We start from the raw sequence: 25,619 nt of genomic DNA, 5'->3' as shown, positions 1-25,619 counted from the left end.
ATGGGGATTTCAGTGGTATTAAAAGAAATGCTAGGCTCGGTGCCTGTAGCTCAAGTGGCTAGGGCACCAGCCACATACACCAGAGCTGGCAGGTTCGAATCCAGCCCAGGCCTGCCAAATGACAGCTACAACCATAGCCTAGCGGGCGTTGTGGTGGGTGCCTGTAGTCTCAGCTACTTGGGAGGCTGAGGAAAGAGAATTGCTGAAGCCCAAGAGTTTGAGGTTGCTGTGACACCAGGGCGACAGCTTGAGACTGTCTCAAAAAAAGAACAGAAAAAGAAATGCTATACACTAAATGTTTGTGCCTCAAACCCCCAATTCACATGATGAAATCCTAATGTGTTAGTTTTAGGTCAAAAGAGATTAGGCCAAAGGATTCGTGCCCTGATAAAATCGGCCCAAGGAAGCACATTTGCTCCCTTCAGCCTGAGGACACAGAGAGAAGCCAACATATATAAATCAGGAAAAAGGTCTCACCAGACACAGAATCAACCAGCTCTTTGATCTGGGACTTCCCAGCTTCCAGAAATATGAGAAATGTCTGTTATTTAAGCCACCCAGTCTCCTATAATCTGTTACAGCACCCTGAAAGACTCAGCCAGGCCCTAAACCTAATAATACCTCTATGTACCAGCTATCATACTTTGCCACATTTTTGTGCTTTTAATAGGTAATTTGATTCCTTAATAATTGAGGACCTACTATAGATATTAGTATACAAGGCATCTTTCAATGTGTGCACCTTTGAAAGAAAACATAGCTTCTGCCCTCAAATAATTACTTCATCTTTGGAGACAAGAGGTGCAGTCCTTTAACCTAACAGTAAATGTGATATGAATGTTAAAAGCATAAGCATTGATATCAGACTCAAATTCCAGTCATTTTGTCTGTTTGGGAGACCTGGGAAAATTTTTCATGTCTAAGTCTCCGTTTTCTCAGCTATGTAATAAAGATACATAACTGAAAAGTACTCTAAGACTTGAAAACTGGTAGGTAATTCACATGAAACACTTAGCATAATGGTCTGGTACATAACAAATTTTAAAACAGAATCTTTATCAAGCAAACATTACTCAACCTCTAATTGAGAAGCCAGGCCACCTATCCATAGCAGCCTTCTTACCACACACACTCAGGGCCAGGACTAGGAGGCGTTTCCTTCCACGTATTCCCTGAGGCATTGCGCATCCCTTACAGACCTTACACAGGCCTCTCACACTAGACCAGGTTGACCCAGCTCATCCAAGAGACTCTCACAATGAAATCAAACACTCAGATCTTTGTTCACCCAAATCACCACTAAGTGATAAGCTTCCCTCATCTTTATCTCCCTAACTTTACATTTGCTCAGCTGACACAGCTTCTCATCCACACTGCACCAGCTCATCCCATTTCCAGAAATCTTACTCTTCACCTCATCTCCCAATATTCTATCTCCCTAAACCTCACTGAAACCTGCCTCTTTCCTTCAGACTTCTGCAACTGCAGCTTATTATCACATACTCCTGGAACTCAAGGTTAGGAGTTTAGATGGACTTAGTATGAAGCCTGTATAAACTTACTTCAGGTTGGGCGGCGCCTGTGGCTCAGTGAGTAGGGCGCCGGCCCCATATGCCGAGGGTGGCAGGTTCAAACCCAGCCCCGGCCAAACTGCAACAACAAAAAATAGCCGGGCGTTGTGGCGGGCGCCTGTAGTCCCAGCTGCTCGGGAGGCCAAGAGAATCGCGTAAGCCCAAGAGTTAGAGATTGCTGTGAGCCGTGTGATGCCACAGCACTCTACCGAGGGCGGTACAGTGAGACTCTGTCTCTACAAAAAAAAAAAAAAAACTTACTTCAGGGTTCCTAACTGCCTGGTTAGGGATAATATGTTCAGTCATTTGTTTTCAAACAATTTGCAAAGATAATTTAGCTGCAGTTAAGATGCTTTTTCCATTCCACCTTCCCTTCTGTCACTTTCTGGTCAGATCAAATTGTAGTGATCAATTCTGTCTTTATCAGATGCATACAATACAGTTGATCACTCTGCTTAAAACAGATTTCATCAGTTCCTTTCTTGGTTTTCCCCCTTCCTCAGTCTGCTTTTCTGAAGCTTCGCCTTCCCACCTGTGAACCAGCAGTAATCCAAGAGCGGTCTTCTGCATGTTTCTTCACTCCCTCAACTGCAGATATACCACTGTTATAGTATGAGACCCCAAACTAGAAGGCATCATTCACACTCTATAACCAAAGCTGTATCTCCATTCCTAAGGCCCCTGTGTTCCAAATTTATATAAATGTTTACTTCAGAGTTCTACCTGGGATGTCTAGTAGTCCAAAACTCAACTCACTATTCTTCCCAAACCTATTTTTTCAGTCCTACCTCAAAAGCAATTCTATCCTTTCAGTTGCTCAGGCCAAAACCCTTGGAGTCCTTACTCCTACCTCCCATATCCAATCCTTCAACAAACCCTATCTCAACCTTTGGAAGCCAGTCACTACCTCTACTACTCCCATCTACTCTAGACCAATCAGGACAACTTGCCTAGACTTTATTACAAAGCCTTGTTTCTACCCTTGCCTCATGAAAACCTATTTTGCTTACAAATGCCAGTCAACTTTAAGGTCAGACATCCTGGCTCACACCTACAACTCCAGTGCTTTGGAAACCTGAGACAGGGCCACTTAAGGTCAGTAGCTAAGACCAACCTGGACAACACTGAGGTCCTGCAAAAAATGACTAGCTGGGTGTGGTGGGCTTGACTGTAGTCCTAGCTACTGACAGCTAACTTCTGTTTTTAATAGACAGGTTCTGTCTTCTCAGGTTTGTCTCCAAATTCTGAGCTCAAGAGATCCATCCTCCCGGGCGGCGCCTATGGCTCAGTGAGTAGGGCGCCAGCCCCATATGCCGAGGGTGGCGGGTTCAAACTCGGCCCCGGCCAAACTGCAACAAAAAAATAGCCGGGCGTTGTGGCGGGCGCCTGTAGATCCAGCTACTCGGGAAGCTGAGGCAAGAGAATCGCGTAAGCCCAGGAGTTGGAGGTTGCTGTGAGCCGTGTGACGCCATGGCACTCTACCGAGGGCGGTACAGTGAGACTCTGTCTCTACAAAAAAAAAAAAAAAAAGATCCATCCTCCCATCTCAGCCTCCCAGAGTGCCAAGGATTATAGGTGTGAGCCACCGCGCAAGGTTGACCCTGTCAACCTGTAATAACTCAGTTCATGTCACTCCTCTATTCACTCTCTATATGGAAGCTCTTCTTACAATACCTATGGCATACAGGATAATACAAAATTTGCCTTACTTTCTCACTCAGCTCTAGCCATGACACTGCTGTCTCAAAAGACTCCAGTTTTCTCAACCTTTTCACAGCACACTTGAACCTATAAACTTCCACAGCACACTTAAATTATGTTGATAAAAAAAAAAAGAACAAAGGAGACTATACTTACTGTGATTCAAGCTTCTTTCAAAAATAAGGATCTTTAAAAATTTCCACATCACTCTGGTTGAAAATCATTGCTGTATCCAGGAATCCTCCACCCCTCACTTTTACTACTATACTGAGCCCCTCAGTAAATTGAAAAAATTAAAAAGAAATAAATTTTGAACGGAGATTTCTATAACCATTTAACTATTCTGGTCACATTAAAACACTCACAAACTGAAGGGTTTTTTAAAATTTTATTTTATGTACATGTGTTGTTCATCTATGGATGTATTGAGTTAGCTGGGTTTCTTTCATGGCATCTCCCTGGAGAATCCATTCAAGGAAGATTACTTAGTCCAACTGAAAAAAAGAAAAAAGATAGGAAACGGATTATTTCAAAAAGTTTTTTAAAGACTCAGCTTGATTTTGACAAGGATCAGTTCAGCATAGAATACTGTTTAAGCTGGAAATGTGACCTACCCAAACTAACTACATCAAAATCTATGCTAGTATAAATGTTTACTGAACGCCTACAATATAAGCTGCTCCACAGACCTTACTACATTTTAGAATATGATTTCTGGTAGTGGTATGCCCACTTCGTCCCTCAAAGAAGTATTTCTCAAGGCAAAACACTACTATCACTAAATGCTCACTCAGGATGGTCATTAGGTAAATACACTAACAATCTCAACCTCTGATAAAGAACAGACACAAAGCCAGTAAGTGGACCATCATGGACTCTCATCTACGATAAGACTTCCCACCAAGTTATGCAAATTGTCCACAAGCTAACACTAAGTACACTCAAGTATTTGGCCAGCACTGAGATTAAAGATACTGTCTCTGCCACATCAAAGATCTCTTAATAACAATTTACATCACTATCATACACAAACACAAAAACACTACATTCTACACAAAATAATTAGGAATCAGCTGGCGATTTTCAAGAACCAATGTGAAATTACTTTTCACCTTCTAAAACACCCATCTTACATTATCTTTAACAGCCAAGAAAGCTTCAAATAAGCATTAACTTGAACAAGGTCACAGAATTATTAAATGGCAGACCCTTGTTCGCTGAATCCTAACAAAGCCTATCTAGCGCTATCAAACATTTCGGATCACTGGTTAACACATATATTCGGTTAGGAAACGTCCAGATATTTTTAAGGCCGATAAAGGAGATGTAGAATTTAACTTTAGTGACTTCGGGAGAAGAGTAATTTTATCCAACATAATACACGGCACCTAAAACTTACCAGGCAGAGCGAGATAAGCAAAATGGGGCCAGAAAGACTCGTTTCAAGTCTCTGCCCTCCCCATTCTGGCGACCTCAAGGCCCAAACCCTCGACAGAGTCAACCGCTAACAGAAGCCCTACTACCTAGAAGCGAGGCGCGCCCACTCCGAGAACCGGCCAGCTCCTCCGCCCGCGGACCGTACCTTAATGAACCCGATGTCCTTCGCGTACTGACGGAAGCACTGACGGCACATATTCAGGCCGTACTTCCGGATCAGACCGTGCCGGTTTGAGCAGACGCGACTGCAAGGACAGAGACTGCGTTTTTTGCAGGTCGCGAAAGTTACAGGACTCCCCGCTCCGAGGGGCACCACCCGCGCCGGCGACCCTTACAGGCCCATCGAGAGGCCTGTAATGGCGGCGCTCGCAGCTCCGATCCCGTCTCCCCTCCTCGCGCGCCGCCCGCGGGCTCCTCTAATTGAGACTTTTAAGCAACCTCGCACCCCAGAGCAACCTCTCCCTAAAACCACAATCTATTTCTTACCAAGAGCGAGAACCCTGGCCGAATTTTCGCGGGTGGCTCCAGTAGAGCTGCTGGTGCCCCATCTTGCTTTCAGGAGTGCAACGAGGCAAAAGGAAGTAGTTGCTGTGCGCGTGCGCCCTTCAAACTTTCGGGACAGTTTACCCAGAATGCCGTGCTAAAAGGTGACGCACGCGCACTGCGGCAACGGTGTCTCACTAGGGAGTAGAGCGAGCTATTGGAAATGAGCAGGCGGGGTAGTTAGTGACGTCACCACACTACAGCTTCTAATACGGTCTAGCACCGCCGTTTCACCGCCGGGCGCGGTGGCGCGTGCCTGTAGTCCCAGCTACTCGGGAGGCTGAGACAGGAGGATCGCTTGAGTCCAGGAGTTCTGGGCTGTAGTGCGCTATGCCGATCGGGTGTCCGCACTAAGTTCGGCATCAATATGGTGACCTCCCGGGAGCGGGGGACCACCAGGTTGCCTAAGGAGGGGTGAACCGGCCCAGGTCGGAAACGGAGCAGGTCAAAACTCCCGTGCTGATCAGTAGTGGGATCGCGCCTGTGAATAGCCACTGCACTCCAGCCTGGGCAACATAGTGAGACCCCGTCTCTTTTGAAAAATAAAGCAGTGGAATTTTGAACTCTCAAAAAATTAAACACACTTTTATCGACTGAACCTTTCATGTTCTTTTAATTAAAAGTTTGTACTTGGAAATGGATTTTGCTTCAACTCCACAGTGACACCTACTGGAATAAGCTTAAAAAACACCTAAAGTCAGCTGCAATAATTACAAGTGAACTGTAGGAGTTTCCTTTTATTTCGTTAAACACAATGCATTTTCAATTTGATTTTTTTTAAATCGACAGCGTTTATTGAAGAAATACACCCACACCCTTCCAGAAAAGAAGAAAAGGAAAAAAGAACGATAGGAGGTTCTCTGGTCCTTTTAGTGTATTTGATACTTAAATGTAGATGGCTGAACTTAAATTGATAAAAGTAAAATAAAGTGATAAACAAGTAATATATAGTTTATGTTGCTTTGACCAGAAAATTTGATGAAAAATTAGTAGAAAATATATATAACGAAGAAAAATCATAATAAAAACCAAATCCCTTTTGAAAAATGTCCAAATGCCAAATGATCATTTATAATGCCTCTAGATAAAATTGTGCATGGCTCTGAAATCAAAACCAACTAGATTTATGAAACGTTGCACACAGGGTAACAATTCAGGAAACTTTTACACATAAACTCTTCAATTAGAATTGAAATACAACACTTCTTTATGGTAACTTTTTTCAGGTTTCTAGTTAGGTACAGGCTATCCAATCCTTAAGTTAGGCATTGTTTTATGTTTAAAGAAGGGGATTTAAAAATCAGACGTGACTGATACGGCGGCCCTCAAAATTTGCTAATCTAATATGGGAAACAGGATTATCTCCCAGAGCTCTTTCCTCTCCTTTCACTTTTGTGCCCAGTCAGTATGCATACAAGGAAGTAAGCAGAATATTATTGAATAATGGATGTGCTTATGAAGTATGAAAACAAAGAAAGAGAAATTAATTTTAACTTGAGGTCCTTTTGAGGGAATTTTGAGCTGGACCTAGAAAAATGGGATTTCTGCAGGCAACACTTGATAGAAGGAAATGCTTGGTGAGATTAAGAGCTTGAGCTAAGAATGGAATTGGAAAAAGTTTGGGGAAGGTGAATAACCTTGTATAACCAGAACAGGAAGTGCACAAAAGGTCTAGTATTAGGTAAGAATAAAAAGTTATTTTATTTTAAAGCCTGATTGGGGAGGCTCCAATGTCAGACTTCTATAACTTTCCTGGAATTTATATGTCACTGATGTATAAGTATAATATAGGGTCACACATGTATATTTATATATATGTGTGGGCACACACATATATTGGTATTTATATTTTTATATATTTCTTTTCATTTTTACAACAGAAGCATACCATATTCAATGTTTTTCACGAATAAATAGAGTACAAAGCATCTTAGAAGGGTATAAAGGGTATTATGATGAAATATACAACAAAACAGAGATTGAAGGTGAACTGAAATATTCTTGGGTGAACATTTCTTTGTACTTATATCTACAGATAAATATATAGAAATAAGAAAGTCTATAAGATTTTATAAAGTGTGTCTATAGTTATAGGTATATATATATATATATATATAAAATAAAGTATATCTATAAAATAGCATCCTCAGATCAGACGTGGTGGTTCATGCCTATAATCCCAGCACTTTAGTAGGCTGAGCCAGGAGGATTGCTTAAGCCCAGGAGTTCAAGGTTACAATGAGTTGTGATTGTGGCACCCTACCACAGCCTGGGTGACAGAGCAACACCCTGTCTTTATAAAGATAAATAAATAAAAATAAAATAGCATTCTGGAAATGGAGCTTCTAGGTCAAAGAATATGAGCTTTTATAAATAATTATAACTTCCCCTGTAGAAATTGTAACAATCAGACTCATACCCATAGAAAGTAACTGTTTCCCACAATCTCCCAACAGATGAACTAGCAAACTTTTTTATATTTGTTGTTCAGATAGCCTAAAAATGGTGAAGTGCCGGTTTAGCTTGACTCTTTGATGAGGCTGAGTACATTTCTTATGTTTATAAGCCAGACATCTTATATACCTTTATCTGAGAACATCCTGGAGTCCACAGCCTCCTTTCTTGGTGTGCTGATAATCTGTAGTTTATCTATTTGTACTTACATGCAAGGAAATACATCTTTGACCTCCATTTTAATTGCAAAGTTAGTTTATTCTTCACCATCTCAAATTCTTATTTATTTTTATTATATACCTTTCTGCACAAAAAGTTTTAAAGTCTATGTATTAGAATTTAGGCTTTGCATCAAAATTCTAAAAAATTCTGTGGCTTCCTGTGATTATTTTGGCATTTTCAGTTTTATTTTAAATCTCGAATTGGCCTAAAATTTAATTAATTAATTAATTTATTTATTTTATTTATTCCTTGCAGGAAGAAGGGAGAAATCCAGCTTTTTCCCCCTCCCAAATGCTAGCTACTTACCCTAACATAAGCAACATTAATTGAATGTGGATCACTCTATTCTAGGACAATGAAGGCTTTCATAAATATTTGTTAAATGAATAAATTAAAATCAATATTCATTTATTCTTTCTACAAGTAGGCATTGAGTACCTACTGTATGTAAACACTACATTAGACCTTGTATTGTGTTCATAACAGCAGTAACTCAGGCCATCTAAAGGTGAGAAAGGGCATTAAATAAGTACTCATATAGCAGAATTTTAGACAGGATAATGTAAAATTCTTGCTGTGAAGACCCAAATGTGATAATGAAATGTCCGTTTTAAATGCATTGTTTAATTCTGACGAAGGTGAATCCCAAGGACAGGTACTATGTAGAAACTGAAAAACCACAGAGGCTGCCCTGGAGCAATTTGTCTTGCTAGGTAAAGGACCTGATTCCAAAGAAAGCTACGGACAAGCCTTTGGGCAATTATATTTGATTTAATTGTCAAGAATGGAAATCCATGAAGGATTTTGGGAAAAAGTAAATGCAGCATCTGAGACGAGCTCTAACCCTGTTTGTTCTAACATTATCTAGGACATCATGACCAAGTATTATAACTTTCCCTCTTGTGTAAAATGAGAGAATTGAAGAATATCTATAAACTGTGTTTTAGCTCCAAAACTTTAGGATTCTGTAAAAAGAGATTCCTTTAGAAATTTAATGGACTGCAGTATGAAGGCTTGATTATTACATTAGCTGCCTGATATCCCTGCCTCCAGGATTGCCCTACTTCCAAAGTAAGCTCTTTACTGGCCAGAAGAACCTTCCTGAATACATCTGAATTTTATCCTGCTTAAAATTTTTAAAAGGTTTTCCAGAACTTTCAGGTTAAAGTTCAAAGGCCTTGGTTTAGCAAACAAGTTGCTTCATCATCTCCCTACTTTATACTCCTCTAAAGGTCTTATCTAACATTTATCCCTATGTAGTGATTGTTGATTTACTTGTCTCTTCCAAGCACTGTAAACTCAACTTCGCTTTCTAAACATTTAACATAAGTGCTTTCATACAACAAGAACACGGTAAATATTAAATGAATAGGTAACTGTATTGAAGCAAGAAGACTTGGTAATTTAGCAATAGTTCTGGAGAGAAGCAAGGCAGCTCTAAATTGACATAGTAGTTCTAAGAATGCAAGGATGAGTATTAATTAGGAAATCAAGGTGGAAACACAACCTGACCAAAAAGTCTCATGAAAGAAAGGCAGCCCACTACAGACGAGTGAAAGCTGCAGATGCCAGAATAAAATACCTGTGGTCAGACCTAGACTAAATAGGGCCAGAGAGGGGTGAAGGAGGCAAGGGGCAGAGGGAGGGGGTCGGGTTTGTATGTCTGGGAAAAGAACTGTAACCAAAAAATGTGTTAAAACCCCACAAGAAATACTTCATGTCCTTGACACATCTCCAGCCTTGCACAGCTTGAGTGTTTCAGACGTACGCACGTAAGTCTAGGTTTATCGTCACCATTCTTTACTACTGCAGAAATTCAGATCAGAACACTTGCCACAACAGACAACAGTTTTAGGTTCAACATGTAAACGGGGGTGCTCATTTGAGAATAAGTCATGTTGTCACAGTTGAATTGAAAATTAATTTCTAAAAGGCATTTTACAATTACAAAAGTACAACTCAGACTAAATAAAACGTTTAATAAAATGTCGCGACCAGGGTAAGACGAGGGAGGTTCCTATAGCACAAATATTGAGGTAAAACTCCAACCCTGAAAAGGAGAGCACGCCCTCCACCCTGGTACAATAAGTGGACTCAGGAGAGCCAAGGCCACATGGGATCGGAACGGTCTTTCCAAGTCCCAGATGCAACTAAGCATATTCCATCCAATCCATCGTCGTTGCTAAGTACGAATTTGTTCAACAAGAACTTCCAAGTCAAACATCGTTACAGAAAGCTCCGTTCCGGAGTCACAAGTGTTACCTGCTGGGAGCCACCCAAAACAAAACAAAACAAATTACTCCGCCCTAGCCCGCGGCGCCGCCTTTCCCTTTATCTCAGAGGCAGGCCCGCCTCCCCTCCGGAAACTCGGAGGCTGATTAGTGCCGGAGACAGGTTAAGTGACAGCCCGGGAGCCACGGGAACCCGCCCGGGACAGACCCCGCAGCCGCCGCCAGCTGGGAAAGGAGCGCGAGCCCGGCTTTTAGGCGGTCGGTGTCCGCGCCCGGCCGATGCACAGCCGCAGTGAGGACCCAGCCCTGGAAGGGAGAGGGACGCTGTCCCCGCGGCACTCGCGGAGCCGCGGTCCCAAGACCGCCGCGTGGCGCCCAGCAGACAGGCGCGTCCGCGGGCAGCCTGCGCGCCGAGGACCCCGGCGGCGGCGCGGGTGGCGGGAACCAGGAAGCTTCAAAGCGGAGCGTGGGCTCTGCGCGGTGCGGCGAGATGAAGCTGCACTGCGAGGTGGAGGTGGTCAGCCGGCACTTGCCGGCCTTGGGGCTGAGGAACCGCGGCAAGGGGGCCCGCGCCGTGCTGAGCCTCGGTCAGCAGGCGCCCAGCAGCGGGCCGGGTGGCCCGCGCCGCGCCTGCCTGCTCGTCTCCACGCTGAAGGACCGGCGCGGGACCCGCTACGAGGTGCGGGAGAGAGCGGGAGTGGGCCCGGCGCGCCTCCCCGGAGCCCGGAGGCCGAACCCTAGGGTAGCCTGACCCTGTGCCCTGTGCGTCTCCCTCGGACCTGAAGGAGGAGACGAGAGTGCACGTTCTCGCGGTTTCCACTCCCATTTCTGTGACTCTGAATTCCCGGCGTTGCTATTTAGTGTGGACAGCAACCTGCCGGTTTCAAGGCTTTGCAGTTTCTGGCTGCGTGAAACAACTGCAAGTGAAGCAGCTGTTCAGTGTAGTGGACAGTAAAATAGTGTCGCTTTTGCTTGGTAGAGTATGTTTTTCCCACGGTATTTTCCCTAGTTTTTTTCTTAAACAGATCATAGCAGGCTATGCGTCTCATGTCTTAATATTTGCCATGCTTGTAATTACTTTTTAAATAACTCTCTGCTCAGATTGTCACCTCTGTAAGTGTAGTTACTATGCCAGAGTTATTCCCCCATGTGTCCCTTGCTTCTCTTGTAGTGCATAGTGGTGCATAGTGGCCTTTCAATAAATAGTTAAAGTCGAAAGCAGAGGCAGTTAAAATTTTTTGAGCACTGTTCTAGGTGTGGGAATAGAATAGTAAACAAAAGAGATAGATTCTAGCTCTCATGGGATTTATATGTAATCTGTGGGGAGATATCCCACTCTAATGGACTGAGGTTATGAAGGCAGGAAACTATTTGGGCAACTCTTACTGCAGTACATAGTTGTAATGGGAGAAAAGGAACATCTCCAGAAACACTTGGGGGTTCTGTTCTCAAAAAGGGGGAATGTTACTGGACAGACAGAACATTAATATCCACCACCAGCTAGATGAGGAGTGTATCTTCCCAACTGCTTTAAAAAAGAAAAAAAAAAGAACAAACTTTGACACTTTTTTATTGAGGCAGAGTCTTACTTTGTCACCCTCGACAGACTTGTGGGCTCAAGTGATCCTCCTGCTTCAGCCTCCCTAGTAGCTGGGACTACAGGTGCTGGCCACAACACCTGGCTATTTTTAGAGGTGGGGCCTCTAGCTCAGGCTGGCCTGTAACTCATGAGCTCAGGCGATCCACCCACCTCAGCCTCCCAGAGTACTGGGATTACAGGTATGCTCCACAGAGCCCAGCCCAAACTTTAAAACTTGAAACTGTGACACCCAGACTCAAAGCACTAAAGCCAAACCAAAGCCTGGCAAAGTGACAGGCATATACTAGTTGCAATAAATATTGAATAACAATATCTCGTTTTGTCCTTTTTTCTCTTTGGTTTTAATCAGCTAAAGGAGAACGTTGAGCAACTATTTACCAAATTCGCGGATGAGGGGAAAGCCACTGTTCGTTTAAAGGAGCCTCCTGTGGATATCTGTCTAAGTAAGGTATGGTATTAGAAACACTAATGGTTAGGTTGCTAGGCTGTATATTCTTTAAAGAAGAAGGCTATCCCATATAGCTAAACAGGGCCAGACTTTTACAGGTACGTTTGAAGAGGCAGAGCCATCAGAGGCAACTTCCCAGATATATTTGTGTGCCTTGTAAAAGGGTAGAGTCAGTCTTAGTAAGTCATCCTCCCAGGATGGGGAGGAAAACAGTTTGCTTCATTGCTTAAGATGGAACATAAGGGTATTCTTAGACTGGAATTCTATAGGCTAATGGCACAGGTCTACATTTTGCCAGGTAAACTACAAGTTACAAATAAAAGTTTGGTGTAAAAAAGGAGGATAAAATATAATTAGAACTCTTTTTTTGTATTTTATTTGCTATAATTTTTAAAAATACATCAACTATTAGAATTTTTTCAAAACTGTTTTCTTTGCCCTATTTCTCCTTTTTCTCTTCTCCCTGCCGAGACAGTAGGAAGAATATTGTCTTTGTTCTTGCATTATCCTTAACCTCAAGTAAAGTGTTTTGTAAACATTAAAAAACTTGACAAGGCACAGCAGCTCCTGCCTGTAATCCTAGCGTTCCGGAAGGCTGAGATAGGTGGATTCCTTGAGTTTGAGACCAGCCTGAGCAAGAGCAATACCCCATCTCTATTCAAAATATTTTTATTATTTTATTATTATTATTATTATTTTTATTTTATTTATTTTTTTTATTGTTGGGGATTCATTGAGGGTACAATAAGCCAGGTTACTCTGTATTATTATTATTATTATTTTTTTTTTTTTTTTGAGACAAAGTCTCACTCTGTCACCTTGGGATTGAGTGCTATGGCATTATCAAAACTCACAGCAACCTCAAACTCCTGGGCTCAAGTGATCATCTTGCCTAGCTGTCGCAGACCGCCAGTCGAATGAGTCTCAGTCCGAGGGCTTTCAGGGCGAACGGCTCAGGTTGATTGGAAGGTCGACGCAGGGTGAATTGACAGACTACTACACACCACGAGTGATGAGGAAAGTAGCTGCAACTTTACTGAATTTTAAGAGTGTCTTTTATACATTTTTGACAAAGCATTACAAATCACAAAAGACATTTTTATGATTTGCAGGTGGTCACAAGTTCTTATCTTGTCTTACAAATGTAAGCATTTAACCATCTATCTTACACAGTGTTTTGCCCGCAAGGGGGAACAAAGGCAGTTGTGAGGTAGCTGATAAGCAGCAGTTACTTTTCAGCTTCCTTTATCTAAAGTTGAATGTGTTTTTTAACATACAACACTACTTTCTTTCATAGTTTTATTTTTATGATTATATATAGTTGTTATGATTAGAGGTGTAAATGAGTCATATAAGTGATTAGAGTGTGAAGGAAACATGAGAAATAAAAGGATATTGTATGAAAACTAAACTATATTGAAAGTGAGGTTAGGAAAGACAAGGTTAGAGATAGGGGGAAAGGGTGGGTGGATATCAGGTTGGAAACATCTTGTTTGTGGTATTTACATTCTTTTGATGCACTGTATATTTTCAAGGTTTTGCTCTTTGGAGGGAGGTGGTTTATTTTTTCAAGGTTTTTGTTCTAAGGAAGTGGTTTCATTAGTAACACCTGGTTGCTTCCCCTTATCTAGGAATGTCAAGGCTTGTAACTTCTCTTAGTTCTGTAATTGTTCTCAGTTTCTTATGATCTCTTTTAAAAACAGTTGAACATATTCTTTTATGTATAATACTTGACTACTACTATATATTTTTACTCTAATTAGTAACTATATTTTGATTCATAGTTAATTGTTTATTAAACATTAAACTACTCTATTGATTTGTGTTACATATGAAAATTAGTGAAGTAAGACATTTTTCTAAGTAAAGTTTTACTAATTAGTGAAGTCAGATGTTTTTCTAAGTAAAGTTTTACTGCAGGAGGTGTCATGTTGGAACATCTTGTTTGCCGTGCCTGCATTCTCTCGATGTACTATTTCAATTCACTGACATTTATGGTGGGGACGTGCTGTTGTACAGGCTCTCTTGGAGCCACTGAGTCCGGCACAGCCATACTTGCTGTGTTTAATTGTGGATCAGTAAGTCACTGTGTTTATTCTTAGTTTCTCAAAACAATCAGGCAATAATCAGTCATTCAACTGAACAGACAGGTTTCAGGGTAAAGGTTTCTTAGGCTTTTATGCCGCACCTCATGACTTCCTACGTTCACTAAAAGGCATGCTAGGCAACTTATGCGCTGCTGTCGCAAGCCAGGGGGACTGGGGGCAACGCTCCGGGGAGCACTCACCGCCTTACCACAGTTTTTACAACGCGGACAGAGCCATCCCGCCACGGCTTGATGCCGGGGGTGCGGCACCTAGCCTTCCTAGTAGCTAGGACTACAGATGCCCACCATAACACCTGGCTCATTTTTCTATGTTTAGTAGAGATGGGCATCTCACTCAGGCTGGTCTCAAACTCCAGAGCTCAAGCAATCCACCTGCCTTGGCCTCTGAGAGTGCTATGATTGCAGGGTGAGCCACCATGCCCAACCTCTACCAAAAATAGAAAAATTAACTGGCATTGTTAGTGGGTGTCTATAGTCCCAGCTATTTGGGAATCTAAGGCAGGAAGATGACTTGAGATTGTTGTGAGAGAGGCTGATGCCCTGGCACTCTAGCCTGTGGCAACAGAGTGAGACTCAAAAAATTGAATAATTATATAAGGAATTTGGATTGAATGGAATCATTTTGTCCTACCTCCATGTTCTTGTCATTTTTCCCTTGATCTTCAGCCTATCATGCCACTAACTTCTATCTAAAAACAAGCTGAGGGTTTGGTGCCTGTAGCTCAGCAGCTAGGGCGCTGGCCACATACACTGGGGCTGATGGGTTCAAACCTGGCCCAGGCCTGCCAAACAACAATGACAACAATAACAAAAAATAGCCGGGAGTTATGGCAGGCACCTGTAGTCCCAGCTACTTGGAAGACTGAGGCAAGAGAATCTCTTAAGCCCAAGAGTTTGAGGTTGCTGTGAGCTGTGATGCTACAGCACTCTACTGAGGGCGACATAGTGAGACTCTGTCTCAAAAAAAAAAAACAAGCTGAGATCTCACTGAGTTAAAAATAACATAGAACAGACAAATTTTAGAAAGACAAGACTGAATTCATTGCCTCTACTTTCTTTTTTTTTTTTTTTTTTTCAGTTTTTGGCCAGGGCTGGGTTTGAACCCGCCACCTCCGGCATATGGGGCTGGCGCCCTACCCCTTTGAGCCACAGGTGCTGCCCCGCCTCCACTTTCTTAACAGTCTTTTTTTTTTTTTTTTTTGGTTTTTGGTTTTTGGTTTTTGGCCGGGGCTAGGTTTGAACCCGCCACCTCTGACATATGGGACCGGCGCCCTACTCCTTGAGCCACAGGCGCCGCCCCTCTTAACAGTCTTTTGACTTTCATTTAAAACACTGCCTTAAACATCAGTCATCTCCTTCCTATTTGCCTATCGCATTGTCATTATTTTCCGTCCTTTTTGAACTCTAGGATTTGACACCAGTAATTACCCTTTTCTTAATATTCTTTCTTGGCATCTACGATAGGTCACTAACCAGGTTTACCTTTAGTTTTGCTCAGCCATTCCTTTGTCTCCCATCTCAAGCAACCTTTTTTCCTATTTTTTTTTTTTTTTTTTTTGCAGTTTTTGGCCGGGGCTGGGTTTGAACCCGCCACCTCCGGCATATGGGGCCGGTGCCCTACTCCTTTGAGCCACAGGCACCACCCAAGCAACGTTTTTTCTAGCCCCAAATGAAATTCTTTATTTCACCCTTTTGCCTGTTTTATATTATACCTGCCTTCCATCCCATAGCTCAACTATTATTGTGGGTGACTCCCAAGTCTGTAAGCCAGTCCCCTCTACTGGACCTACTGCACCTAGGTCTTCTATAGACTTTTCCCACTCCTATTCATTGTGTACAGTGCTGCCAAAATAATGTTTAACCTTTGTCATGTAATTTTCTTTATTTTTTCCTGTCATGTAATTTTCATGCTTGAACTTACTCAGTGGTTTCCTACAGCCTGAATATTCCCACGTTGACAGTCTCACTTCATTCCAATCTTGACACTGTTCCCACATTCCAGCAAAATACCATTACATACTTAGTTTCCCAAACTCGCTGAAGTTTTGCATGTCCTTCACCTGTAAACTTTAGGTAACTTCCAAAGTATTCTGTAAGTATTAGTTGTTTTTATTGATATCTTAGCTCCTATGCCACTTTATCAGTAATTTCTCTGACTCAGAGAACAAATGGATCTCAGCAAGAACAAAATTAAGGCACTCCCTGGGCAGTTTTGCCAGCCGGTACCAATCTCTCTTGCCTTATCTATTTTCTGGCACCTGTTCCTTTTGAGAGCATCATCACTTCACACAATCTTAGTCTTTGTGTGTGTGTCTTACCTTAGAGGCACTGGAAATTTGGGGCAGTTCATCTTAAACCCAAATCTCAAGTAGAGTCTTTAAGGTTTTCCGGTCTTATTTTATACTCTTATGATTTAGCTTTTAACAATTTAGAATGTGTCTCTTTTTTCAAAAGCCTTTAAAGTTGAAATTTAGTAAAAACAAAATACTTAAAAATTTATTATTTTTTGAGACTGTGCCTGGGGTAGTGTGCAGTGGTGTCATCATAAGTCACTGCAACCCCAGACACCTGGGTTTAGGTGATCCTCTTGCCTCAGCCTCACAAGTAGCTGGCAAAAGGAAGCCACTACACCCACTAATTTTTCTATTTTTTATAGAGATGAAGTGTCACTATGTTGTTCAGACTGGTAAAAAAATTATTTTTTACAGCCAATTCCAATAAATGATTGTATTACATTGATATATAACTCTACAGAATTTGTTATGGGAAGAACTAGCATGTATACGTTATCTACAATGGAATTTATGATGTTACAACTTATTTTTGTTTATTCAGGCCAATTCCAGCAGTTTAAAGGGTTTCCTTTCAGCTGTGAAACTGGCTCATAAAGGCTGTGATGTTGAAGCACCGCTCTCATTGCTCACACCGGTGAAGACTTCAGAATTTGAAAAATTTAAAACTAAAATGGTTATCACATCCAAAAAGGATTATCCTCTAAGCAAGAACTTTCCATATTCTCTGGAACATCTTCAGACTTCTTATTGTGGGCTTGTCCGAGTTGATATGCGTATGCTTTGCTTAAAAAACCTTAGGAAATTAGACTTGAGTCACAACCATATAAAAAAGCTTCCAACTACAATTGGAGACCTCATACACCTTCAAGAACTGAACCTGAGTGACAATCAATTGGAGTCATTTAGTGTAGCCTTGTGTCACTCTACACTCCAGAAGTCACTTCGGTGTTTGGATCTCAGCAAGAACAAAATCAAAGCACTCCCTGTGCAGTTTTGCCAGCTCCGAGAACTTACAGATATAAAACTTGATGATAATGAATTGATTCGATTTCCTTTCAAGATAGGACAACTAACAAACCTTCGTTTTTTGTCAGCAACCCGAAATAAGCTTCCATTTTTGCCTAGTGAATTTAAAAATTTATCCCTTGAATACTTGGATCTTTTTGGAAATGATTTTGAACAACCAAAAGTCCTTCCAGTTATAATGCTGCAAGTGCCATTAACTTTATTGGAGTCTTCCGCACGAACCATATTAAATAATAGGTAAGATTTTAATAGTCCTAAATGTACCTTTGATCCTAGTATTCTCATTAAACTCAGAGTAGTAGTTAAAGTCTGGTATAGCCTATGATGACCATGGGATTATTATAGCATGACCCCATGCTATAATAACCTTGCTGTTTCTTGCCTCTTCCTAGAATGGTTTTCCTCCATCATAGCTCACTCTTGATTTTTTCAGTTCCCTGCCCACTGTCATCCCAGAAGGGTCTTAACCTGTTCATCCTATCTAAAGTTGTATTGCTTAACTCCTTACCTTGCTTGATTTTTCTTTTTTTGTCATAGGACTCATTACAGCAGAACTTCTGTAAGTTGACCACCCAAAGGACTGTAACAAACCAGTCAGTACGCAGAGGTGGTCAACATAAAGAACTAGGCCTGCTGTACTGATACATACATGTGGTATGTGTCCAGTCTATGAAAATTAAGTCAACTTAGGAGGCAGTCAGTATAGCAAGGTGGTCCACTATGGTATTTATGTGTGAGAGAGAGAAAGAGAGTGAGTCACTGTCTCACCCTGTTGCCCAGACTGGAGCGTAATGTGTAATCATGGGCTCACTGTACCCTCCAACTCCTGTGCTCAAGCGATCCTCCTGCCTCAGCTTCTTGAGTGCCTATAACTACAGGTACACACCACAGCATCCAGCTAACTTCTTTTATTTTTTTTTATTTATTTTATTTTTTTTGTAGAGACAGAGTCTCACTTTCTGGCCCTCGGTAGAATGTCGTGGCCTCACACAGCTCACAGCAACCTCCAACTCCAACTCCTGGGCTTAAGCAATTCTCCTGCCTCAGCCTCCCGAGCAGCTGGGACTACAGGCGCCCGCCACAACGCCCGGCTATTTTTTGGTTGCAGTTTGGCCGGGGCCGGGTTTGAACCCGCCACCCTCGGTATATGGGGCCGGCGCCTTACCGACTGAGCCACAGGCGCCACCCAACTTCTTTTATTTTTTAGAGATGGGTTTCTTGCCATATTGCCCAGGCCTCTCTCAAACAACTGGCCTGAAGTAGTCTCCCACTTTAGCCTCCTTAAGTGCTGGTATAAAAAGGCTCAGTTTTTGTTTTGTTTTTTAGCTTCCCAGATGATTGATTCTAATATACAGCTTGCTCTAATTAAAAACCACTGCCAGCTGCATAATGGTATGCACCTGTACTCCCAGCTTTCAGGGAGGCAGAGGCAGGAAGATTACTTGAGCCCAGGACTTTGAGTCCAGCCTGGGCAGCATAGCAAGACCCCCATCTCTTAAAAAAACAAAACACTGCTTTAGGTCATGCTTCTCAGACTTTTAAAGCATATTCAGTTCTCCTGGGAGTCTTGTTACTCTGTTTCAGAGGTCTGGGGTAGAGGTCCTATAGCTCTAACAAGCTTTCAGGTGATTCTGATTTGAAAAGGTTGCTGGTTACCACCCTCAGAGACGGATTCAATACATTGGGGATGGAGCTGAAGAAATTGCATCTCTTACAAGTTCCCAGGTGATGCTGCTGCTGTACGTGATGCAGATGCTAGTGATGCACACTTTGGAACCTCTGGTTTAAGGCATTGACCCTTAACTAGGAGTTAAGAATTGCCTGTTAAGTGATTATACATGTAATTGCCTAGAGCAGTGCCTGGCTTATAAAAGGTCTCAGTAAATATTTATTGGATATATAAATACATGTAATTTGCTTGTCAGCAATTAAAAATCAATCAATCAATGTTGTTGTCATTAGCTATAAAGGATCTTTGAAACTACAGATAAGAAATACAGATCGCTAAATTCCACTTAACACCAACTAGTTCAGAATTACTTTTTCTTTTTTCTTTTAGTTCAGAATTTCTGAAGATGGGCCTCTACGTTATATATATTTTTTTTAGACCTTCAGAAGTAATGCTGACAATTCAGGTTAAACCCCCAGATTTCAAGGAATTTGAAATTGTGTCTTTTGGCAATGAGTTTCTCCTGAGGCTATTGTTTCTCTAAGATATGTATGAAAGAAATAATGGCCAAGCATGGTGGCTCACACCTGTAATCTTAGCATTCTGGGAGGCTGAGGCTGGCAGATCCTTTGAGCTCAAGAGTTCGAGACCAGCCTGAGCATGAGCAAGACCCCTGTCGCGACTAAAAATAGAAAAATTAGCTGGGCATTGTAGTGGGCATTTGTTGTCCCTGCTACTCAAGAGGCTAAGAGAGGAGGATTGCTGAACCCAGGAGTTTGAGGTTGCTCTGAACTGAGGCCACAGCACTTTAGCCCAGGCGACAGCACTTTAGCCCAGGCGACAGAGACTGAAGAAGAAGGGAAAAAAAAGCAGAAATTATGTGTTAAACTTGAAAATATTTATTTGAACTTGAAAATTATGTCCAAACGAAAGTATTTATTTGAACTTGAACATTATGTCTAAACGAAAAAATATTATGAACAATTTTCAAGGATTGAAAAGACTACAACAGGGTGGCGCCTGTGTGAGTAGGGCTCCAGCCCCATATACCGAGGGTAGCGGGTTCAAACCTGGCCTCGGCCAAACTGCAATCAAAAAATAGCCGGGCGTTGTGGCGGATGCCTGTAGTCCCAGCTACTCGGGAGGCTGAGGCAAGAGAATCGCGTAGGCCCAAAAGCTTGGAGGTTGCTGTGAGCTGTGTGACATCATGGCACTCTACCGAGGGCGGTAAAGTGAAACTCTGTCTCTACAAAAAAAACTACAACAAATTGGCTAAACAATCAGTTAAAAACTGACTAAAGTCCAACATGGAAAAATACAGCATTGGAAGGAAAAAAATGATGATCAAAATGTAATATAATTGGCTAGGCACAATCCAGCAGCAAAATAATTTATTAGTGCTGAATAAATTCTCATGATAGTATTTATATTGTTTTTTAAACTTGACCTCTATTAATATAGCTCCTCGTAAAGTGACCCTAACCTTTACTGAAGATTAATTTTGCATGTTTTCAGCCCCTTTGTTTTAAATAGAATATAGATCCAAAGACATGACAATAATATTATCTAGCTGTTGATAAATGTCCTAACTAGTAGTTAGAAACAAAGTTACCATCTACTAGGAAACTATTTAGAAAAATACAGTAGATAGAAAATACAGTTTTTGTTTCCTCAGACTGTGACTATCTATCCTGAAAGAGAAGCATACAATGTAAACGTGATAGACAGTTCGTGGCATTTTTTTAATGAAAAATTAGGATCTAGCCAATTCTACATCCCATTTGAAGGTAACTATTTTTGCTTTGATGTGGATCTTTACAGATCTTTTTAGATTCAGAAGTGATGCCCCTGATTTGAAGGAATTTGAAATTGTGTCTTTTGACAATGAGTTTCTCCTGAGGCTATTGTTTTCTAAGACATGTATGAAAGAAATAATATAATAATTCTTTTCTGGAAGGGTTTTAAATGCTAGTTTAAGTTACAAGGGTAGGCTTATCTGTCGAAAAATATCTGAACATCTATTAATGTGCTAGGGAAGGCCAGGGACTGGAAAAACAACAAAGAACAAGACAGTGTTTCGGAGCCAAAGTAATGGGCATGGTGTTTAGCCTGGAGGAGTTGGGCAGTGGGCAGGCAGTCGCAGGACTTACTGTGTCTTGTAGATAATTGCAAAAAGTTTGATACGATTTTAATTGCATTGGGTACCATTTAAGGATTTTAGTAGTCATGTGGGGGGAGTGTCATGGATTGACTCCACCTGTTTTTTTTTTTGTGTGTGTGTGTGTATTTGTTTATGCTGGACAACAGAATATACAAAAGCAAAATATCAGTGGGGTCAGTCCCTGCCACCCCATTTTTGAACAACATTCTTTTTAGTGAATTATGCTATTAAGTAGCCATGTCAAAATATACTTTATGGAGCAGTATCTTAAGTTCACATTATGTCCAGTGTGGTTTTTTAGTATGTTTTTCCCATTCTTACCAATTAAGATAAAACAAATTATGAGTCACTTAATAAAGTAATTTATTTTTCCATTGTTGCATATAACTCAGTGTCTTAATAATTATGTCCTAATACGTTACGTTTTGAATCTAGTAACATGTTATTCAACATTTTTTCCAATAGGATTCCATATGGCTCCCATATCATTCCATTCCATCTTTGCCAAGATTTGGATACTGCGAAAACCTGTGTTTGTGGAAGATTCTGTCTAAAAAGTTTTATTCAAGGAACTACTACTATGAATCTACACTCTGTTGCTCACACTGTGGTCTTGGTAGATAATATGGGTAGTACTGAAGTACCTATTATCTCTTACTTCTGTTGTCTGGAGTGTTATGTAAATTCCTCTGATATGTTAAAGTAATAGATGATACCACAAAAAGAAATTTCATTTATGGCCAGGTGCAGTGTCTCACACCTGTAATCTTAGCACTTTGGGAGGCCAAGACAGGTGGATTGGTTGAGCTCAGGAGTTTGAGGCCAGCCTGAGCAAGAGTGAGACCCCCATCTCTAATAAAAATAGAAAACACTAGCTGGGCATCACGGTGGGCGCTTGTAATCTGAGCTACTTGGAAGGCTGAGGCAAGAGGATCACTCTAGCCCAAGAGTCTGAGGTTGCTGTGAGCTATGATGATCCCACAGCACTCTACCCAGGGCAACAGTGAGACTTTGTCTCAAAAAATAAATAAATAAAATAAAAGATTTCATTTGATTACATAGCAGTTGGGATTCATTTATGATGTAACAGTGTCACATAAGAGAAAAGGAAGCTTTTTGTAAAATCTCTTGAGAGAAGGAGTATGTGTTTTTCTTTTTTTTTTTTTTTTGTAGAGACAGAGTCTCACTTTATTGCCCTTGATAGAGTGCCGTGGCCTCACACAGCTCACAGCAACCTCCAACTCCTGGGCTTAGGCGATTCTCTTGCCTCAGCCTCCCAAGTAGCTGGGATTACAGGCACCTGCCACAACGCCCGGCTATTTTTTGGTTGCAGTTTGGCCGGGGCCGGGTTTGAACCCACCACCCTCGGCATATGGGGCCGGCGCCCTACCCACTGAGCCACAGGCGCCGCCCGAGTATGTGTTTTTCTAACAAGTCATTTGAGTCCAAAACTTTAATTTCATTAAAAATGAATTTAATTTTACTGTGTGGTTACATTTTTATCAGTTTATTGCATTTATGTTGATTTCAGACTGTAGTCTCCAGGATGGGTTGTGGGGCTCTCTTTTAATGTTAAACAGATAATGATCCAAATTACTCTGTTCCTAAGAATTTTATCACCTTTGTTTTGATATTTTAACTAAAGTTTGACTTTCTTTATAGAAAATATACCTTGAAGGACTAATGCTCTAAATTATACTGAAAACTTGTTTAGTATGAAACTATATATATGTAAGTTTTTTAATTGTATTCTGTGTGTCGAATTTATATTTACCAACCATAAAATAGAAACTGCTTTGGGAAAAACAGACTTTAGCTTTTACAAATTGTATAATGCTCACAATCTTTATTGTGACTTTTGAGTTTTTTATTTGGGGGCTGGATGGGAGAGGGAGCAGAAAATTGCTACTTTTTAATGATTAAATTCTGTATTTGAGGGGGCTTTTTTGTTTTATTTTGTTTTGTTTTGAGACAGAGTCTTACTTTGTCACCCTTAGCAGAGTGCTATGGCATCACCAGCTCACAGCAACCTTAAATTCTTGGGCTTAAGCAGTTCTCTTGCCTCAGCCTCCTCGACACCCCTCCTTTTTTTTTTTTTTTTTGTAGAGACAGAGTCTCACTTTATCATCCTCAGTAGAGTGCCATGGTGTCACAGCTCACAGCAACCTCCAACTCCTGGGCTTAGGTGATTCTCTTGCCTCAGCCTCCTGAGTAGCTAGTACTACAGGCGCCCGCCACAATACCTGCCTATTTTTTGTTGCAGTTTGGCCAGGGCTGAGTTTGAACCCGCCACCCTCAGTATATGGGGCCGGCACCCTAACCACTGAGCCACAGGTGCTGCCTCAACACGCCCCTAATTTTTTTTTTTTTTTTTAATTTTTTTGCAGTTTTTGGCTGGGGCTGGGTTTGAACCTACCACCTATGGTATATACAGCCGGCGCCCTACTCCTTTGAGGCACAGGTGCCTCCCACCCCTCACCCCCCTATTTTTATAGATGAGGTCTCACTCTGCCTCAGGCCTGCCTTCAACTCCTGAGCTCAGGCAAGCCACTCACCTCAGCCTCCCAGAGTGCTAGGATTACAGGCACAAGCCAGGCATGAGCCACGGTGCCCAGCTAGAGTTTATATTATTATTTTTAAGTTTATAGTACTACACCAACTAAATGATGATTTGAACTAAGACCAAAGAATAGAAAAGTAACTGATTTGAAAGAATCATGGAAATTCTATTCATTCCCACTGCCCTAATAAATCAACCTCTCCAGAAGACCATTACCTCAAAACTTTTTTGTGAACAAAAAAGAAAGTCAAACTTACTGGAGAAAACCCTCTCCAACATTAGCATGATTTAATTGCTGCTTTGGGCTTGGCAGTAGGGTCTTCCTAGTGCCATAGCACTGTACTAAAGGTGACAAAGTAAGACTCTGTCTCAAAACAAAACAAAATAAAACAAATTTTTTTAAATTTCCTCGCTTATTTTTTATTTTTATTTCTTTGCTTTTTGTTGTTGAGACAGTCCCGCCCTATGCCCTGAGAAGAGTGCAATGGTGTCATAGCTCACTGCAACCTCAGGCTTGGGCTGTGGGCGTCCTGCTGCCTCAGCCTCTGGAAGCTGCTGGGATTACAGGCTCTTGAAATGCTGACTTCAGTATATCTTGATTCTCAAAATAAACGAAACTTTCATTGTATTCTCCAGCTAACAGGTCTGTAACAACTCCATGTAAGGTTGAATAATTAAGTTCAGAAACTCATCCTAGAAAAAATGCTACATTATCTCATTGCCTAGTATCACTATAGTCCTCTTTGAAGTACTCTCCTTGGGAGAGTACTTGGGAAGCTATGCACCAACGCCAACACCTAGTCCACCTTCAAAACACTTTTCCTAGGATGAGTTCAAAGCCTTAATTATCAGACCCTCAAACAAGGACAGCTCTGATGGTCATTCCAGAAAATGTTCTAAAATTGCTTTGAGGTGGTGCCTATGGCTCAAAGGAGTAGGGCACCGGCCCCATATGCTGGAGGTGGTGGGTTCAAACCCAGCCCCGGCCATAAACTGCAAAAAATAAATAAATAAAAATCTCTAAAACAAACAAAAAAAAAAGGGTGGCACCCATGGCTCAAAGGAGTAGGGTGCTGGCCCCATATGCCGGAGGCAGTGGGTTCAAACCCAGCCCTGGCCATAAACTGCAAAAAATAAAAAAATTTAAAAATTTAAAAAAATTGCTTTGAAGGGTGGATTAGGCACTGGCATTGGTGCATAGCTTCCCAAGGGGAGTACTTCAAAGGTGACCATAGTGATATTTAGCAATGAGGTATGTAGCACTTTTTCTAGAGTTAGTGAACTTAATTGTCCAAGGTTGTATTCTTCAAATGATCCACCTAAATCATCCTGCCCATCATTGACCTTTGCTAACTGGGGAAAAAGTTCATCAGAAATTTCCTTTTGAAGAAGTGTTTTGAAAAAAGGATAATTGTGGGTGGCACGTGTGGCTCAGTGGCTCAGTGGGCAAGGCACCGGCCCCGTATACTGAGGGTGGTGGGTTCAAACCCAGCCCGGGCCAAACTGCAACAAAAAATAGGCAGGTATTGTGGCGGGCGCCTGTAGTACTAGCTACTCAGGAGGCTGAGGCAAGAGAATCACCTAAGCCCAGGAGT

At 41.6% G+C, this 25,619-nt stretch overlaps 2 protein-coding genes across 3 annotated transcripts; one reads left to right on the top strand and one right to left on the bottom strand.

Annotated features, from left to right (window-relative positions):
- Positions 1 to 3,646: 3,646 nt before the first annotated feature.
- Positions 3,647 to 5,351, bottom strand: RPS29 (ribosomal protein S29). Its single transcript, XM_053594370.1, has 3 exons — positions 5,196 to 5,351; positions 4,855 to 4,954; positions 3,647 to 3,766 (listed from the first exon to the last, which is right to left on the bottom strand). The coding sequence occupies exons 1-3, from the start codon at positions 5,255 to 5,257 to the stop codon at positions 3,758 to 3,760; spliced, it is 171 nt and encodes a 56-aa protein (XP_053450345.1). The 5' UTR covers positions 5,258 to 5,351; the 3' UTR covers positions 3,647 to 3,757.
- A 5,047-nt stretch (positions 5,352 to 10,398) lies between these two features.
- On the top strand, positions 10,399 to 25,432 carry LRR1 (leucine rich repeat protein 1). Of its 2 annotated transcripts, XM_053594361.1 has the most exons (4): positions 10,399 to 10,838; positions 12,109 to 12,207; positions 17,150 to 17,871; positions 21,930 to 25,432. In XM_053594361.1, the coding sequence occupies exons 1-4, from the start codon at positions 10,650 to 10,652 to the stop codon at positions 22,168 to 22,170; spliced, it is 1,251 nt and encodes a 416-aa protein (XP_053450336.1). In that variant the 5' UTR covers positions 10,399 to 10,649; the 3' UTR covers positions 22,171 to 25,432. The 2 variants fall into 2 exon arrangements, with proteins under 2 accessions (XP_053450336.1, XP_053450337.1); XM_053594362.1 differs by lacking the exon at positions 17,150 to 17,871 and having other exon boundaries at positions 21,930 to 22,088.
- The last annotated feature ends 187 nt before the right edge of the window (positions 25,433 to 25,619 follow it).

Source organism: Nycticebus coucang, chromosome 6 (assembly GCF_027406575.1).
Source record: "Nycticebus coucang isolate mNycCou1 chromosome 6, mNycCou1.pri, whole genome shotgun sequence".
Classification (NCBI taxonomy): Eukaryota; Metazoa; Chordata; class Mammalia; order Primates; family Lorisidae; genus Nycticebus; species Nycticebus coucang.
The sequence above is the reverse complement of the archived record's forward strand: the minus strand, read 5'-3'. Positions and strand labels throughout refer to the sequence as shown.

Excerpts from the sequence above, each read along its gene's own strand:
- LRR1 (XM_053594361.1), top strand. The coding sequence starts at position 10,650 with ATGAAGCTGCACTGCGAGGTGGAGGTGGTCAGCCGGCACTTGCCGGCC. Across the intron at positions 10,839-12,108 it reads GGCGCGGGACCCGCTACGAG|CTAAAGGAGAACGTTGAGCA; the intron begins GTGCGGGAGAGA and ends GGTTTTAATCAG. Across the intron at positions 17,872-21,929 it reads CGAACCATATTAAATAATAG|GATTCCATATGGCTCCCATA; the intron begins GTAAGATTTTAA and ends TTTTTCCAATAG.
- RPS29 (XM_053594370.1), bottom strand. The coding sequence starts at position 5,257 with ATGGGGCACCAGCAGCTCTACTGGAGCCACCCGCGAAAATTCGGCCAG. Across the intron at positions 4,955-5,195 it reads GGCCAGGGTTCTCGCTCTTG|TCGCGTCTGCTCAAACCGGC; the intron begins GTAAGAAATAGA and ends CTGTCCTTGCAG.